The sequence below is a fragment of the Epinephelus lanceolatus genome, chromosome 16 (genome assembly GCF_041903045.1).
Source record: "Epinephelus lanceolatus isolate andai-2023 chromosome 16, ASM4190304v1, whole genome shotgun sequence".
In the NCBI taxonomy this organism is placed as follows: domain Eukaryota; kingdom Metazoa; phylum Chordata; class Actinopteri; order Perciformes; family Serranidae; genus Epinephelus; species Epinephelus lanceolatus.
Window position 1 is genome coordinate 41,339,273 of NC_135749.1, and position 17,633 is coordinate 41,356,905.

General features: G+C 43.6%; 1 protein-coding gene across 16 annotated transcripts in view; it reads right to left on the reverse strand.

Moving 5' to 3' along the window:
- The window catches only part of epb41a (erythrocyte membrane protein band 4.1a), a 253,745-nt gene that overhangs the window by 18,979 nt on the left and 217,133 nt on the right, over positions 1 to 17,633 (reverse strand). For 6 of the 16 annotated variants that reach the window (XM_033641650.2, XM_033641615.2, XM_033641598.2 and 3 more), the window contains 2 exons: positions 16,161 to 16,289; positions 1,623 to 1,739 (listed from right to left, as the gene is read on the reverse strand). The exons of 1 other annotated variant lie outside the window; for it this stretch is intronic. In XM_033641650.2, coding sequence (XP_033497541.1) covers positions 1,623 to 1,739; positions 16,161 to 16,289 — 246 coding nt within the window. Of the gene's footprint in view, positions 1 to 1,622; positions 1,740 to 16,160; positions 16,350 to 17,633 lie in introns of those variants that run through there. 9 more of the 16 variants (XM_078176107.1, XM_078176106.1, XM_033641563.2 and 6 more) reach the window with 5 other exon arrangements.

Here is a 17,633-nt window from a genome sequence, read left to right on the forward strand (position 1 = left end):
GATTTAGATTTAGCATTTAGATTTAGATTTAATATTTATATTTAACATTTAACATTAAAGGGAAATTTCGGTTTATTTCAACCCGTCTCCTATCGTCCTAAATTTGTTTCAAGTGACTAGTGACATAGAAATAATAGTTAGCATGTTAGCCGTTAGCCTAGATACAGCCAGGGCGCACCTAGTAGCGTCAGACCTGTTAAAATGTAAGTAAGAAATATATCTCACGAGCTCTAGATAAAGCCCAGCTGGATACTACTCCAGGTGGAGGTGTCTTGTCCTCGGTCACATCCAGACCTTGAAAATAAGGCTGCAACCGGTCCCATTCCTTGCAACAGAGGCATCCCTCTTCTGTGGGGAAGCTCTTCTGTTTACTATCTAGCTCTGCTTTCCAAAGCGCGGCCGAAATATCGCGAGAACAAGCAGCGATCTCATAGCGTGCCTGAACAAGCAGCAACAGCTGAAAGGCAGAACCGGACAGTAGCCTGAAAAGTTCATTCATTTTATGAAAGATTTATAGAATAATGGCTGACTTTTTGCCAGACTTAGACTTTGTGGAGGAGGGATTTGATTTTGCAGAGTTTGATGGCCACCCTTATTTGAGCCAGAATACACTGACGAAGAGCTTCCCCACAGAACAGGAATGCCTCTGTTGCAAGGAACGGGACTGGTTGCAGCCTTATTTTCAAGGTCTGGGTGTGACCGAGGACGAGACACCTCCACCTGGAGTAACGTTAGTATCCAGCTGGGCTTTATCTAGAGCTCGCGAGATATATTTCGGCCGACCTTTGGAAAGCAGAGCTAACATGGCAGCACACCGGTAAGGTAAGACAACACGTTTACATGTCGTTTTCTATATGTTCTCTGACATGTATCCTAACGATATGAGGCGGTCTTTGTGGAAAAAAAGCTTGTTTAGTGGACTAACTTTGCACTTGAAGGTATGCCCGTTCACTTACAGTACGTTTTAACAGGTCTGACGCTACTAGGTGCGCCCCGGCTGTATCTAGGCTAACGGCTAACATGCTAACTATTATTTCTATGTCACTAGTCACTTGAAACAAATTTAGGATAGGAGACGGGTTGAAATAAACCGAAATTTCCCTTTAAGGTGTAACATTTAATATTTAGATTTAACTATTTAATATATTTCTAAGTTCACAAATATTGCTGTAAATGTGGTAAAAGGTGATGTTAAAAAATTCACACCATGTTTTAAACACTGTTTGAAGCTAAATGTGGCAAAATGTTGATGTTATTTTCAGTGTGAGCAACTTTACAAACAGCACCCCATACCCATAACACCACTAAAAGAAATTCACATGAAAAACACACCGGAGGTGAGTGGACCAGGGGCTGGGCAGGTAACAGGGCACAACTTTCTACTGGTGTCAGGGAATAAAAAATTCACGTTCATATTTCTGATGTTGATGAAACATCAGAAATCTCCTGAAGTCTCCTGAGTTACTCTCCAGTGGCTACATAACCAGTATGTTTGTGAAGGGTCAACACCACTGACTCAAGTGATTGAGTAGGGATAAATAGGGATCCATCACAGCATGGTGGTAAATTGCTGTATTAATATGTTTTGACTGACAGTGGGGCTGTTAGTGAAGTGAGCAGACCTTGGTGATCTGGGTAGTGGTGGTGGTGCTGATGGTCTCTGAGGTGATGGTCTGGGCACTCAGCAGCACTCCTGACTCCCTCTCTGCCAGGCTGTCCACTGGCTGCAGAAGAGACACCTTTTAAGTGTTACACAAGAACGTCAAGTAAATCCATTTTTACATTTTTACTGTTATTTCTATGTGTGATTTGTGTAACTTTGATTTTTTTTTAAAGAGATTCTTATCCTACTCAGAACAAGAGCTGGGGATTAAACCTAAGAACTCTTTTATTACCAACAAAAATTATGCTTGCATTGCATGTCTGGTCAAATTGGATTTCTTCTTTACTTATCCTTTACTCTGACCTTCTCTGATTCAAATCAAAAGTTTGCACAATAGGCTGTTTTATTCACACTGAATAACTGCTTCTGTTCTTCAATATTTGGAAACTTTGGCTTTTTGAAATCAGGCTCTAGTTTCCCGGCGCGGCGCAGGGTGGCGAACCCTGAGCAGAGCTAGTTTCGAGCAGCGCAACCCGAGGCGCACTCAGTTTGGTAGTTTGGCAGACCGAGGTGTGCTGAGATGGGTGTGGCGGCGCAGCAGGGGGAGGTGTCGACAGATCCAGCTTGGCGCAGTGACAGTTTCGTGCCAAAAGGCTTCGCCGAAGGTGCGCTAAAAGCTCGCCAGCTGAAACCAGGTCTACTGTCAGCGCAGGGGGCGCGCAGCCGGTGTAAGCCGAAGTTTGGCTGACCGGCGGACAGTGCGCACACGTCACCAAAACCTCACAGGCAGGTTTCCAGAATATCAGGCACATTAACAATGCAATAAATACCCAAAATCCACTATTCAATGCAACTATCTGCAATCAGCACATAAATGTATCTCTATATCGACTGTCCCGTCATATCTGATGTCAGATCAAAGGGGATTGGCACTGTTTGGCACGTTTGGCACGTGTAATGGAAACCCAACCTGATTTGACAGCTGCAAACTAGGGAGTATATATTCAGCACCTGTCATCTTAGAAAAGTCAAAAGAAAAGAAACAGAGTGAGACTGTGAGAGAGAAAGAAAGAACGCGCACGGACGAGAGAAACGCAACATTGATTTACAATTGTGGTGACCTCCTCCCAGGCTACCTTTGCATCATCAGCCCGTGGAGGTCTGCTCGCAGTTCCGTATATTCGGACACTGCGAGCTTGGACCTCCCGGACCAAAACATCAGTTTCCTCCTGGGAGAAGTTTGGCTGTCTGACGCTGCTGCTCTCTTCTGCCATGGCGAATTGAGTAAACTCTCATTATGCCTTCGCGCGGCGCATTTAAGGGCGAGGAGAGGGGCTCATTTGATTGGTGTGATGTGTGTAAAACCCACTCCACGCCTTCTCTCCTCCCTCTTTCCGACTTGCGCAGGTAGGAGGGACGGAGGTGGGAAAGAGGAGTAGCTGCGCCAGGCGCACGGTGTGCCAAACTTGCAAAATCTGCCTGGCCACACCCAGTTGGCGAAGCGCAGGTGCGCTGCCCCCCCGACTCGCCCGGTCTGTGAAACTAGAGCCCGAAATGAATAAAAAAAATGTTGGAAAACATGATTATGAGTAAAGTAAGTTCTTTTTTTTTTTTTTTTTTGGTATAGACCAAATTACAATGTTTATTTACAGGGACTTCCAGCTAGAAACCATCCAACGTCTCATTACAGGTGGGGGAAAAATTGCTACACCAAAGTATCACGATATTTTTGTGTAGCAAAATTGTTTTGTCACACAGTGCCAAGTATTATGTTTTATTATATAAATGATTAATATTACAAATACAAATTAAACTTTTGGTAGCCTATTAGAATAACAGAATCAATTTCTGTTGTAGTTCACTACATGCATTTATATACACTGCAAATAAAATAACTTAAGTGTCAGCATATCGCAAAACATTTGAAATTGCAGTGATTAGTATGAGTATTGTGACTTAAGTATCTTGATAATATCGTATCGTGGAGCCTCTGGTGATTCCCACCCCTATGTCACATACATAAATGAAACAGCACTGTGCAAACACTATCTTTAGGTGTATGCTATATATTTTCACCACTTTACCTTGCTGTCAGACAGCCCTTTCCAATGAGGAACTGATGCCGTTATATCAAAGCCACCACTTTTGTCACTCCATTCACAAAAACAGTCATTTTACTTTGCAGGACACAGGAGCTGCTGGTCTACTGCTGCCTTGATCAGTTAGTGCAGGTACATCCAAAGTCTGGCCCGCGGACCATTTTTGAATGGCACCCCGCTTGTCTTTTATAATATACCGTGTGAAGTCGGTGAAACATTTATTCATTCATTTTTTCCATAACCGGCTATCCTGTTAGGGGTTGCGGGGACACTGAAGCCAATCCCAGCTGATATTGGGTGAAAGGTTGGACTCACCCTGGACAGGTCGTCAGACTATCACAGGGCTGACACATAGAGACAGACAAACATTCACACTCACATTTACATCTATGACCAGTTTAGAGTCACCAATTAACCTGCATGTCTGCAGAAACCTGCAGAAAACCCACGCTGACACAGGGAGACCATGCAAACTCCGCAATGAAGCGCTCCCCCACCCCCTGTTCAAACCAGGAACCCTCTCGCTGTGAGGTGACAATACTAACCACTGCACCACCATGCCACCCATGCCTGCCAAACAATATTGGTGAATCAAGCAAGATCACTTAGCATTTTCTTCCATTCACCTCACAATGGCAGGAGTATCATACAGTTTATGCCCCAAGTAAGAACTACACAGGTTGAATGAATGAGATTTTATGAGCAGAGGAAGCACAAGCAAACTAATGGTTAATCAACAAAAAACATTTCCTGCTAGGTAGCAGACATGACCACAGCAAAGCAACGTAAAGTCAACAGCAAGGGCCGCTGCTTCCAGAGCGGTGGAAAGTTGAATATGTTCTCACTGAAAGAGGAAACAGTTCTATTTGTCTCATTTGTATGTGATTTTTTTAAACCCATACGAGAAGCAGCTGGCTCCCAGGTATTTTCAAATTATGTAATTTGGCCCCCATTCAAAAGTTTGGACAAGCCTGAGTTAGCCTGGAAGGTAAAGTGGTGAAGTAAAGTACTCCAAACATAGCATACACTTAAACTGATAAAGATTTCTTTCGGTGGTTAAAATACATTTTGCTGTGGTCCCCGTCCAAGCAGTACATTGCTTAGATCTGTGCCAGTTGATTTATCAAAGATCATAGTAAAACAACAGAGTGCATGAAATAAGCACAGCAAAAAGGTCAGATAGGTCTGACCAACACGTTTAACTATATGTTTTTAAACATTACCGTTATAGCTGAACAATTAATACATCTCCACACAATTTAAATAAATATACAGTTGTCTACCTGGAAGTGACTGTTGTTGTTAGTATAACGTCATGGTGATTCGGTCTAATGCAACTGAAACTCAGTACCAATAGTGTCAGTGTTTCCAACAGAACAAACGGGGCAACTGCCCTGGGACCATCTGGACACCCAAATGCTCCAGGTTCAATGTAAATGGCTGCATTTACATAGCACTTTTATCTAACATGCTTTACAGTTTATCTCTCATTCACACTCACACACCAGTGGAAGCAAGCTACCATGCAAGGTGCTGGTCTGGCCACCAGTAGTAATATGGAGTTCACTGTCCAAGGTCAGTTTAAAATGTGGACAGGAGGAGCTGGGGATCGAACCACCACATCCTGAAATTAATAGACGGCCAGCTCTATCTTCTGAGCCACAGCCTGACTTTTTTTTAAAAAGTTAAATACTTTGACATAAATATATATAATGCTATCAAAATACTACAACATTTCAAATGAAAATACTTACACTACGAGATCCCTCAAATGTCATTTAAAATAAGTTTTGCCTGTCCTGTGATATTTTTTTTTATCAGCCTGCTACGTTGTCACATTTATGAGTGTAGTGCGTACATATGACCAGACTTATCTACAAGCTAAACTGTGAGGACAAAGTGGTAGTGTTAAGTGGTAAAAATGATTTAAAACCACTTAAAATCACTGCAATCTTAGCTCCAAATGGGAACTATTAGGAAGAGAAGTGTGGAGAATATTTTGAGCAACCCTTACTTAAGTAAACGACAATCAACTGAGTGCAAATGATAGTGGCTATTTAAGCAGTGCCAGTAAAGTTTTCACAATCTTCAACTGAGAGTTGTGTGGAAGAGTTAAAAGTCCGTGTAGAGCAAAAATAAATTTGTAATGAGTTTGTCACACGTGTGCATGTGCACATGTGCTCGCATATGAATTCATTTTGACTCACCATGTTACTTTTCCCTCTGTGCATTGTGAACCTATTCGGGCTGTTGCTTTGGGAAAAATCCAAAAGTTCCACCCAAAACTCACCACATCCTAACACCGCTTCCTCTGACTATGGGCCATCTCATTGCTAATTGCCCTGCTCTGCAGCAGTAAGAGCGAAATCAAAACCCCAGAAAGCCAAAAACCAGTTTAATCCAGTCCGCTCCTGTTCTGCCTCCTGTCAACACAGACGAACCCAAGAAGGATGAGATAGATGAAAGTTACAAGTTCATTTTAAATGGTTCCGTCTCTCTGACAGGAGACACTGAAGATCAGGTACCGATCACAATTTTGCTTGACACAAGAGCCACACAGTCCATTATGTTGCAAAGTGTGTTGCCTCTGTCCAGCGGCTCATTTTGTGGTTCTGATGCTCTCGTATGTGGGGTTGAGTTGATCCATTCAAGAGCGCGGGTGCGTTCGCCCCTTGTCTCTGGCCTGGTGAAAATCGGCATGCGCTCTCGCTTGCCAGCACCAGGGGTGCATTTCATCCTCGATAATGATTTGGCTGGAAAGAAAGTTTTTCCAGCACCTGAGATAGTGGAGAACCCTGTGCTCGACTTAAACCCGTCTGGGTTCCTGCTTGTGTTGTAACATGTGCACAGGCATGTAAATTTGATGATGTGATGGATCTGGCTGATACAACTGGCTGATACAACCACTGTCCACTGTCACATCTGTTGCTTTTTCTCCGCCCTCCTCTGAAAATGATGTTTTATATGTGAACAACAGTGTTTCCTGTTCACAGCTGCAAAATTCAGAAATCCTAAAAAATCTGTCAGCTCATTTGCACATAGACGTCGGAACTAGGGGTGCGGGGAGTGCGGCCGCACCCCCTCCCATCCGCACCCCCGCACCCCAGCCTCCCTACCCATTGCATTACAGTTTAAAAAAAAATAAAGAATCTGAATTTAAACTCAATTTGTCTGACTTACATTTATCTCTTTCATATCATTAATGCATAGATCTATGCTTTTGATGTGATATGCAGCCTGCCTGACTACATACAGTAGCCTTGGCATCCAGGATGTTGTGTCCATCCTGCAAACCTTGCAGGTGGAGAAGCTCACTAAGCTCTGTCTGGCCCTGCCCATATCTGTCGCGGCATCCGAGCGCTCTTTCTCAGCCTTGTGCAGGCTGAAAACCTGGCTGCGCAACACCATGACGCAGGAGAGACTAACACATTTGGTCATTATGAATGCTCACAGTGACCTTATGGATGAAAGCGATGTCTCGACCCTGCTTAAAATCTTCATCAGTAGTTCAGCTGAGAGAAGGTCCACTTTTGGAAATGCATGAAAACCCTGAGTCAGGAGCGCAGACTCTTCTTTTTTTCATTCAAGATTACAAATAATGTTATGTTCCTTAAATGGCTTGATTTAGTTATCAAAGTTTAATTTTCTTAACAATATAGATGCCGTGTTCATCCATTCTAGTTCTCTTATAACTGCATGTTATTATAAAACGACTTCAAATCAAATCTTTAATCATTTATAAGTGTGCGTGCTTCCCCCGCCCCTCCCAACAAAAATCCCGCCCTCCCCTCTCAGAAAATAGTTCAGACGTCCATGCATTTGCAGCATTTAGATGTTTCAGCCCAGGCAGATATTGTTCATTTTATTGAAAAGAATTCCACTCCATTCTTAAAGCCACAGTGTGTAGGAATTTCTCCCATCTAACGTTGAAATCATATATTGTGTTCAAACAGATGGCGCACTCTATCGCCTCACTGTTTCAAACACGTATTGCAACAACTGTAGCCGCTGTGTACCAAAAACCTATGATAACCCTGATGAAACCATGTCATCCGATACTACATGGAGTATTCATTCAGGCTCCTACACAGACACACGCGGCGCGAGCTGACAAACCCCCTCCTCACCATGCTGGCTGTGTTTACAACGTAGGACTGTTGGGGCGGATGTAAATTGAAACAAACCAATCACGTCTTGTCCTTTGACAACTGACAAGTGGCTCAACCTCACACACCTCATCCCTCTCCTCGCATTACTGCGCCGCTAACAGCTGTTAGTGGCCAGCGGCACAACTGCCGCATAACAAAGTCCCACTCTTTGAGCATAATGCAGGATCACGGGAGACGGAATCCTCGTCGCCAAGAAAGTACAAAAGGGAATCAAAAAGGCACTGTGACCGGCGAATTAAAAAAACAAGGGTCAGCATTGGTTTTGCCTTTCCCAGGTGGCGCAGTGATGCGAGGAGAGGGATGAGGCTGTTAGCGACTGGCCGCTAACAGCAGCTAACAGCTAACAGCGACGCAGTGATGCCAGAAGAGGGATGAGGCTGTTAGCGACTGGCCGCTAACAGCGGCTAACAGCCGACAGCGGAGCTGGCCTGTGATTGCATTACCATTCTCCCTCAGCAGCTCTCTCTACCTGGGAAAGGCTACCCCGATGTGGGCCTTCGTTTTTTTAATTCGCCGGTCACGCTGCCTTTTCTATTCCCTTTTGTGCTTTCTTGTTGACAAGGATTCTGTCTCCCATGATGCTGCATATGCATGATCTTGCATTATGCTCAAAGAGTGGGACTTTGTTTCAAATTTGCCAGGGTAGTAGCGAAGCGCCTCTTGCTCCTCTCCTTCGGCTCCTCAGTCACGCAGTGCTGGCCTGGCTCTCAACGAAAACGCCGAAGGCGGTGCTGTATGTCCCTTGCTGGCGGGTGTATTCTCAAGATGGCGAAACGTAATGGAACCCCACAGACGACTTACCCGCACAATGTACAAACAAATCCGAAATTCTCCTTTTATGAGAATAAGTCAGATTATTGGTGGAGGTAATAGTACACCAGTGATGACATATTTATGAATGCGGACACCAATTTTTGCCAATAAACAACTGAAAATGTTACACAATGTCCCTTTAAACACTCCATCCTGCACCACTGTTGTGTCTCACAACATTGATGTTGGTGACCAATAAAGCAGCTTGCTTACCGTGTTAATCCCACAAAGCCCTCTCTTCTTAAAGAAGAGGTTGACTACTTTTTGGAGAACGGTCTAGCTGTTCCCAGCTCCAGTGCCTGGAGATCTACCTGCCTTCTTGTGCCTAAATTGGACAAAAGTTTCTATACTGATTTCAGAAAAGTGAACAACGTCACTAAAGCTGATTCTTACTGTGTTGCTAGAGTTGATTCAGCCATTTTCGTCACAAAACTGGACCTTCTGAAAGTTACTGGCAAGTCTCATTAACCCCTTGTGCTTCAGAAATTTCTAGTTTTGTCACCCCTGACCGTTTCCTCCAATGCCCTGTGATGCCCTTTGGTCTATGTAATACACCTGCCACATTTCAGTAGGTAATGCACATTGTTTTAGCTGAAGTGAAAATTGTGAAGAGTATCTCGATAATGTCGTGGCCTATAGACACGTGGCCTGAACACATAGGAACCCTATAAGTTATTTCTGAGAGGTTGAGGAAGGCCAGCCTTACTCTGAATCTTGCCAAATGTGAGTTTGGCAGAGCCACTGTCGCATACCTCAGTAAGCAAGTGGGCCAGTGGATGCAAAAGTGTAAGCCATCCTAGAAACGTTTCTTTGTAGAAACTTTGCTGATGTTTTTGTTCTTCTCACTAGCCTCACTAGTGTGAAGGAAACTTTTTCCTGGTCACCTGCCTGTCAGAATGCTGTTCTGTAAAGCTCTCCTCTGCAGCACACCTGTCCTCGCAACCCCAGATTTCGACTGCCCATTCAAGTTGGAGGTATTGTAAGTAACAGAGGCGCCCGTACTGTGTTGCTCCAGGAAGACAAGCAAGGTATTGACAATCCCATTACAGTATTAATGAAAAAGGGGCACTTTCGCTACTGCTCACACTACAGTATTTTAAAGTGTACATTGGTTCAAGCCCACTACCTGTTGCAGAGTACACTGATCCCAACTCCCAGGTGTTTTTGAGTCAGATGAGAAATTCAAATCAGAGACTGATGAGATGGTCCCTCCTGGTTCAGGATTTCAACCAAGAGATTCATCATACAAAAAGGAGCAGAAAATGTATTAGCAGATTCCCTGTCACGCATGCCAGCCCAGCCTTAACAAACAAATCTTCTAGGAAAGATGTTTGTTCTTTAGGACGGGGGGTGTTAAGGTCAGCCATATTATTCATTGTGTATTTGTTACTGAGTATGGAGCAGTGATGTTTCAAGGGAGTGAGAGCTCTCCTTTCTGTGAGGATCTTCGTATTACAGGTACAGATGCCCAGTGCCAATTGGGTGAATCTCAATCGTCGCTGCTGCATATTGGCTGAGCTTGGGGGGCTTGGTGTGCCATTGCTGCTGTGGATTGGCCAAGACTGGGGCTTGTCCTACTTATTGTCTGAGACGGCCACAGTAATGCCGAGGATCGATGCTGCCAGCCAGTTGCTTTCCTCCGCAGCCTTCCGCTCATTGAAACGCTGTGCTATTGGTTTCTGTTTGTGCTCAGTACAGTTAGCCGTTTCATTACTGTTGACTGCGCTGCTTAATGCCAGTGGGGCCGCTGTTAGCCTCCAGTGGTATTGTTAGTTGTTTAGTCTTTAGTGTATGTGTTAACTTCACGCTAGCTAACCACGCTAGTATATACACTGCTCAGAAAAAGGAAGGGAACACTTAAATCACACATCCCAGATCTTGATGAATGAAATATTCCAGATGAAAATCTTTTTTGATTACATAGTGTAATTCGTTGAGAACAAAATAATGTAAGAACCATCCATGGAAACCAAAATCATTAACTCATTTAGGACTGGATTCAGAATCATACCCAAAATCAAAGTGGAAAAATCACAGGCTGATCCAACTTCTGTGAATTTCCTCAGGACAACTTATGATGTGGCTCAGTAGTGTGTATGGCCTCCACGTGCCTGTATACATTCCCTACAACGTCTGGGCATGCTCCTGATGAGACGAGGGATGGTCTCTTGGGGGATCTCCTCCCAGACCTGGATCGGGGCATCAGTCAGCTCCCGAACAGTCTGTGATGCGATATCGCGGCGATGGACGCTACGATACGTGATGTCCCAAAGGTGCTCGATTGGATTCAGATCTGGGGAACAGGCGGGCCAATCAATAGCATCAATGCCTTCGTCATCCAGGAACTGCTGACACACTCTAGCCACATTAGGCTGGGCATTGTCATGCACAGTGATGGGAATAACGGCGTTATAAATAAACGGTGCTACTTTTTTCAGTAACGGGTAATCAAAAAAGTTACTGTCTCCCCCATTATAATGCCGTTACTGTTACTCACAATGAAATGCGTTGTTACTCGGCTTTACTTGGGTTCACTGAAGCGGCTTTCACCCAAGCAAGCTCCTTCTCAGCGGAGCTGTAAAGTTTTTTTTCTCTGATGAGGGCAGGTGAGGGGGAAGCATAAGTGCTGATGATTGGCTTAGGGAGAGTAACATTTCATCATAAACCAGTCAGAGGCAGAGTAGGGCGGGTATTCACAAGCACACAAGCAGGGTTGTCAGGTCCGCGACTTTGGGCTTGTGTTTTTGTAAAGTCGCTTACAAATATTGGTAGTCGCGGGTTGCGGATTTTTTGGCTTGTTTCGAAAGTGGAGTTGCTTATTTGGGCTTGCTCTCTAAACGTTGCCTTTCTCTATATCTATCCATCTATTAAGTTATTTAAACGCATGATAGTGTGACGGACTGCAGGATGTTTCCACAGCTCCGCTCCCTCCGCCCCTCTCCTTCTCCGCATACACACAGCTGACTGTCAGTCAATGAGACTTTTCACATTTAAATTGCGCAATTAATGGAGGTTCTTTAACTAGTGTAGATAAGTGCACGATGTTTTATAATAATGATTTATTCTATTAAGTAGGGGTGGGGGAAATTTCCGATTCTTAGATGCATCGCGATTCGGACGTGGACGAATCTGAATCGATTCACAAATGTCCAAATTTCGATTATTTAAATCTGTTAATTAGAGTAATACAGAAGGTTCTAAATAATGCGGAACTAAGAAGCGCGGTACGTGTCATCTCCGGGACACTTTGGGATGCGCACCTGGAGCAGACATGCCGACACGCGCACAGAGGAAAACAAACATGGCTGACCGCTACCCACCTCAGCGTGAGAGCTGAACAGCTCCTTCTAATTTAAAAGCAGACGTGTGGAAATACTTCGGCTTCTACACCGTTGACGGCGGAAGCGAACTGGACAAGAGCCACGTTATATGTAAGCTGTGTTGTGCTAAAATAAAATACTTTGGCAACACAACAAACATGAGAAGCCATGTAACTCGATTCCACCTGACGGAGGAGTCAGGGAGATGGCAGGCTGTTGTTGCTGCGGCAACTAGTGGCGCTACCGACCAGAGAACAATCGAGGAAGCAATTAGAAAGCTGCCACTCTCATCGGAAAAGGCGAAGCGAATTACGAAGGCCATCGCGGCATTTATTGCCAAGGATTTGCGTCCTTATTCTGTTGTGGAAAATCAGGGATTTCGAGCACTGCTGCATACACTGGAGCCCAGATACACCATCCCATCCCGACGCTATTTCACCGACACTCTACAACCAAACCAAAACAGAAGTCATGGCCTCACTGTTGAAGGCAGGTAGGAACGTAGTTACATGTGATGCGTGGACGTCTGTCTCCACCGAATCATTTGTTACTCTAACTACGCATTTTATCTTGAGATTTAAGATACCTGTTGTTACCTTTGGTTCCGTACAACGAAGTTGTAACTTTCCAGTTTGCAAGCATTTCCATTTATATGTTTAATAAAATATAATGGAAATGAATTCAACTGTTTCTTATTACAAATGCACTGTTTTTAAAAATTCCAAGTGAGACAAAAAGATATGTGTTGTGAAAAAGTGCATCAATATACATAAATTAAAGATGCATCGAATCGTAGCCCCTGAATCGTAATTGTAATCGAATCGTGAGGTGCCCAAAGATTCCCACCCCTACTATTAAGTGTCAATTTCATTCATTTGACATATTCAATGTTGAGTTTCATTACATACAGTTCCATTAAGGGGGGTGTCCAAGCAATTTGACATATTTGAGCATTTTATTAAAAAGTAACGCTATAGTTACTTTTACAGGTAATAAATTACTTTAACAGTGCAGTAACTCAGTTACTAACTCAGTTACTTTTTGGGGAAAGTAACTAGTAACTATAACTAATTACTTTTTTTAAAGTAACGTTCCCAACACTGGTCATGCATCAGAAGGAACCCAGGGCCCACTGCACCAGCATATGGTCTGACAGTGGGTCTGAGGATCTCATCCTGGTACCTAACAGCAGTCAGGGTACCTCTGGCTAACACGTGGAGGTCTGTGCAGCCCTTCAAGGATATGTCTCCCCAGACCATCACTGACCCACCACCAAACCGGTCATACTGGAGGATGTTGCAGGCAGCAGAACATTCTCCATGGCATCTCCAGACTCTGTCACGTCTGTCACATGTGTTCAGTGTGAACCTGCTCTCATCTGTGAAGAGAACAGGGCGCCAGTGGCGAATCTGACAATTTTGGTGTTCTCTTGCAAATGTCAACTGGGCTGCACGGTGCCGGGGTGTGAGCACAGGCCCCACTTGTGGATGTCGGTCCCTCATGCCACCCTCATGGAGTCTGTTTCTGACAGGTTGGGCAGAAACATGCACACGAGTGGCCTGCTGGAGGTCATTTTAGAGGGCTCTGGCAGTGCTCCTCCTGTTCCTCCGGTTGTTGCCCTCCTACGGCCCCCTCCACCTCTCCTGGTGTACTGGCCTGTCTCCTGGTATCTCCTCCATGCAGCAAACCTTCTGGCCACTGCGCATATAGATGTGCCATGCTGGAGTAGCTGCACTACCTGAGCAACTTCTGTGGGCTGCAGATACTGCCTCATGATACTACTAGTGGTGAGGGCACTGCAAAAATGCAAAACTAGCCAAGAATCAACCAGAAAAGACGCAGAGAGGGAAATGGTCTGTGGCCACCACTGCAAAATCATTCCTAAATAGGAGTTGTCTTGGTAATTGCCTCTTCTTTCCACCTATTGTCTGTCCAATTTGCACAACAGCAGGTAAAATTGTTTCACAATCAGCATTGCTTCCTAACTGGACAGGTTGATATCCCAGGAATTTGACTGACTTTGAGTTACACTGTGATGATTATGTGTTTCCTTTATTTATCTTTTTTGAGCAGTGTATATTGTAAATAGCTCTGCACTTTAGATTAATTAGCACAAAACCATAGGGGTCGACTGCCATTTTTGTTATAAATTTTTTTTTTCTGTTTTTGTTTTGTTTAGGGAGTTAGGCCCAGTAGTGTATTTTTGTTTGCTTCTTTTGTTTGTAGGGCCTAGGCAGCACTCCAGGGTGAAATAGGTGGGTTTTGTTTGTTATTTTTGTTGTGGTTCACCCTGAAGTCCTTGTGCATGAATTTCTTGTATAACCTGTGTTTAACAGTAAACCTTTTTTTTGTGTAATTAATTCTCAGATCCATTGTATTAGCAATTAATTGCTCACTGGTGTTTTTATTTCAATCTTTTACAGTTTTGAAATAACAAATAAGAAAAAGGGCCTGAAGGAAAAGTTTGGGCACCGTGCACGGTCAGTACTTAGTAGCACCCCCTTCGGCAGGTATCGCTGCTTCTAAACACTTTCTGTTGCCAGCTAAGGGTCTTTCAATTCTTGTTTGGGGTTTTTTCACCCATTCTTGATTGTAAAAGGATTCTAGTTCTGTGAGATTGTTGGGCCATCTTACATGCACTGCTCTTTTGAGGTCTATCCACAGATTTTTAATGATGTTTAGGTTGGGGGACTGTGAGGGCCATGGCAAAACCTTCAGCTTGTGCCTCTTGTTGAGGTAGTCCATTGTGGATTTCGAGGTATGTTTAGGATCATTGTCCTACAGTAGAAGCCATCCTCTCTTCATCTTCAGCTTTTTTGTGATGTTGTGATGTTTGCTTCCAGAATTTGCTGGAATTTAACTGAATCCATTCTTCCCTCTACCTGTGAAATGTTCCTTGTACCACTGGCTGCAACACATGCCCAAAACATGATAGATCCACACCTGTGTTTTACAGTTGGAAAGGTGTTCTTTTCATGAAATTTTGCATGACTTTTTCTCCAAACATACCTTTGCTCATTGCGGCCAGAAAGTTCTATTCTAACTCCATCAGTTCACGGGACTTTCCAAAAAGCATTAGGCTTAGTTAGATGTTCCTTTACAAACTTCTGACACTAGTGAAAACACAGGAAAGGTTTTCTTCTGATGATTCTTCCATGAAGGTCATATTTGTGCAGGTGTCGCTGCAGGGTAGAACAGTGTACCACCACCCCAGAGTCTGTTAAATCTTCCTTCAGGTCTTTTGCAGTCACAAGCCTTTCTAGCAATCCTACGAGCAGCTCTTTCAGAAGGTTTTCTTGGTCTTCTAGACCTCATCTTGACCTCCACAGTTCCTGTCAACTGCCATTTCTTAATTGCATCTCGAACTGAGGAAACAGCTCCCTGAAAACACTTTGCTATCTTCTTATAGCCTTCTCCTGCCTGTTTTCAGTGTGCTAGGCAGCTGATAAGATGAGCCCATGGCTGCTGATTGTTGGCACAAGGTTTCAGGAGTCAGAGTATTTATAAAGCTTTGAAATTTGCCTCACCTGGCCTTTCCTAACAATGATTCTGAACAAGCTATAGCCCTAACAAGCTAATTAAGGTCTGAGACCCTGTTAAAAGCTGTCCAGGTCAAACGTCTTGGGGTGCCCAAACTTTTGCATGGTGCTCCTTTCCTTTTTTTTCACTCTAAACTTGTACGAAACAAAAACAATACACACATATTGCTTAAATGTTGAAAAGTTTCTTTTAACTACATGCCATTTGGAGATCAGTTCATCTTCTACTTTTACTATTCACAGTAAACAAAATTTTGACCGGGGGGTGGGGGGGTGGGGGGCGGGGGCAAACTTGCATGCCACTGTACATGACTACCACACACCTACATCCCATATGTGCCTAAACATTATTTTATATTATTTTATCCAAGTAGTTTTAGTGCCTCAAACCCCACCATGCCACCGTCACGTAATTGAATATATTGCATGCCACCACTATGTAATACGGTATTAAGAGGTCACGTCAGAGGTCACATGTACAAACACAGCTTTAATTCAAAATAACTGCATTGCATACAAGTTGAGACAATTTAAACCACCTATTTGCATTTAACCAAGGCCTGTAAATACTTTGTGAAGTGTTATTTTTTGTGAACAATTCCCAGAATTCTCCTCACCTGTGCTGACTCGTACGTGATGGTCTTGGTCTCAGTGTGAACCAAGGGGATGTCCTTGTAGGTCACACTTCCTTGGAGGGAGTTGGTGATGTCTGAGATGGTGATTGTCTGGGTCTTAAGCACAGGAGACTGGAGGGATCAGATAGAGAGTCAGCACGCTCTGCGGGCGCCATCAAGACAAAACGACCACTGTAGTTTTGTATTTAAGAGAGAAGGGATTACATTGCAAGTTAGGAAGCCTGGATTACTTATGAAGTTACTATTGTAAATCTACTTCTCATATGGACTACATTTAATGAGTAAGAATATATTTCTCACACAGATCCTTGTGTTAACAAGGACCAACCAAGTGTTAACATTGAGTATGACTATTGTCTTTGACACTACACTGCAAATTATTTCCAGGAACTTATAATATGTAACTGTAATATTTTACAATTCATTACAGTGGTGGAAAAAAGTTTTCGGACACCCTTAAAATTTTACACAATCTCAAATATTATCATGAAATATTTGTGGAAAAATCTTTTTTGTGTTTCAAAAGGTGTGGCTGCATTAGACAGATACAAACAAATACAAATTATATTTTTTTGTTTATTGTTTACAAGAAAAAATAACAAAACTAAATTCTTGACAGTTTCAATATGTCAGTTCTCAACATTGTTGGTATCAAAGTCAACAAATAACAGAGAATGTGTTCAAAACTGAACAAAAAATAAATAAACCATCACATCATCAAATTAATATTTAGTAGTCCTGCCACTGGCACGTAGTAGAGCTCTAATCCTGGCTGGCATGTTCCCCACGAGCCTTTCACACTGTTGAGGGGTAATCTTGTCCCATTCTTCTTGAATTACTGCTTTTAATTCTTCTAAATTCTTTGGTTTATGCTTTGAAACAGACCTTTTGATAATCCACCACAGATTTTCAATGGGGCTCATGTCCGGGGATTGAGCTGGCCACTCTAAGACCTGGATACTGTACTCCTGCAGCCAAGTTCTACTGGCCTTGGATGTGTGGCAAGGGGCATTATCTCATTGAAACATCCAGTTTTTACCTCGACGGAACAGTGCACGCGCAGAAGGGAGCATGTGGGTTTCGAGAATGGTACAATACTTGGTAGAGTTCAATGTGCCATCACAGACAGTGAGATGACCAACACCAGCAGCACTCATGCATCCCCAAACCATGATACTGCCTCCACCATGCTTGACAGTAGGTACTGTACAATGCTGGAGATAATGCTTTGCCTGGCCTTCTGCGTACCCTCACATTAGTAGGAGGAAGATAAAGCTGGAAACTGGACTCATCTGACCACAAAATCTTCTTCCAATTCCTGGCTGTCCCGTTCTTGTGTGCCTGGGCCCAACGATGCCGGGCTAACCTCTGTCTCTCATTGATCAGGGGCTTCTTGATAGCCTTGTAGGACCTTAAGCCATGATCTAAAAGTCGGCCACGTACAGTGCGGGTGGA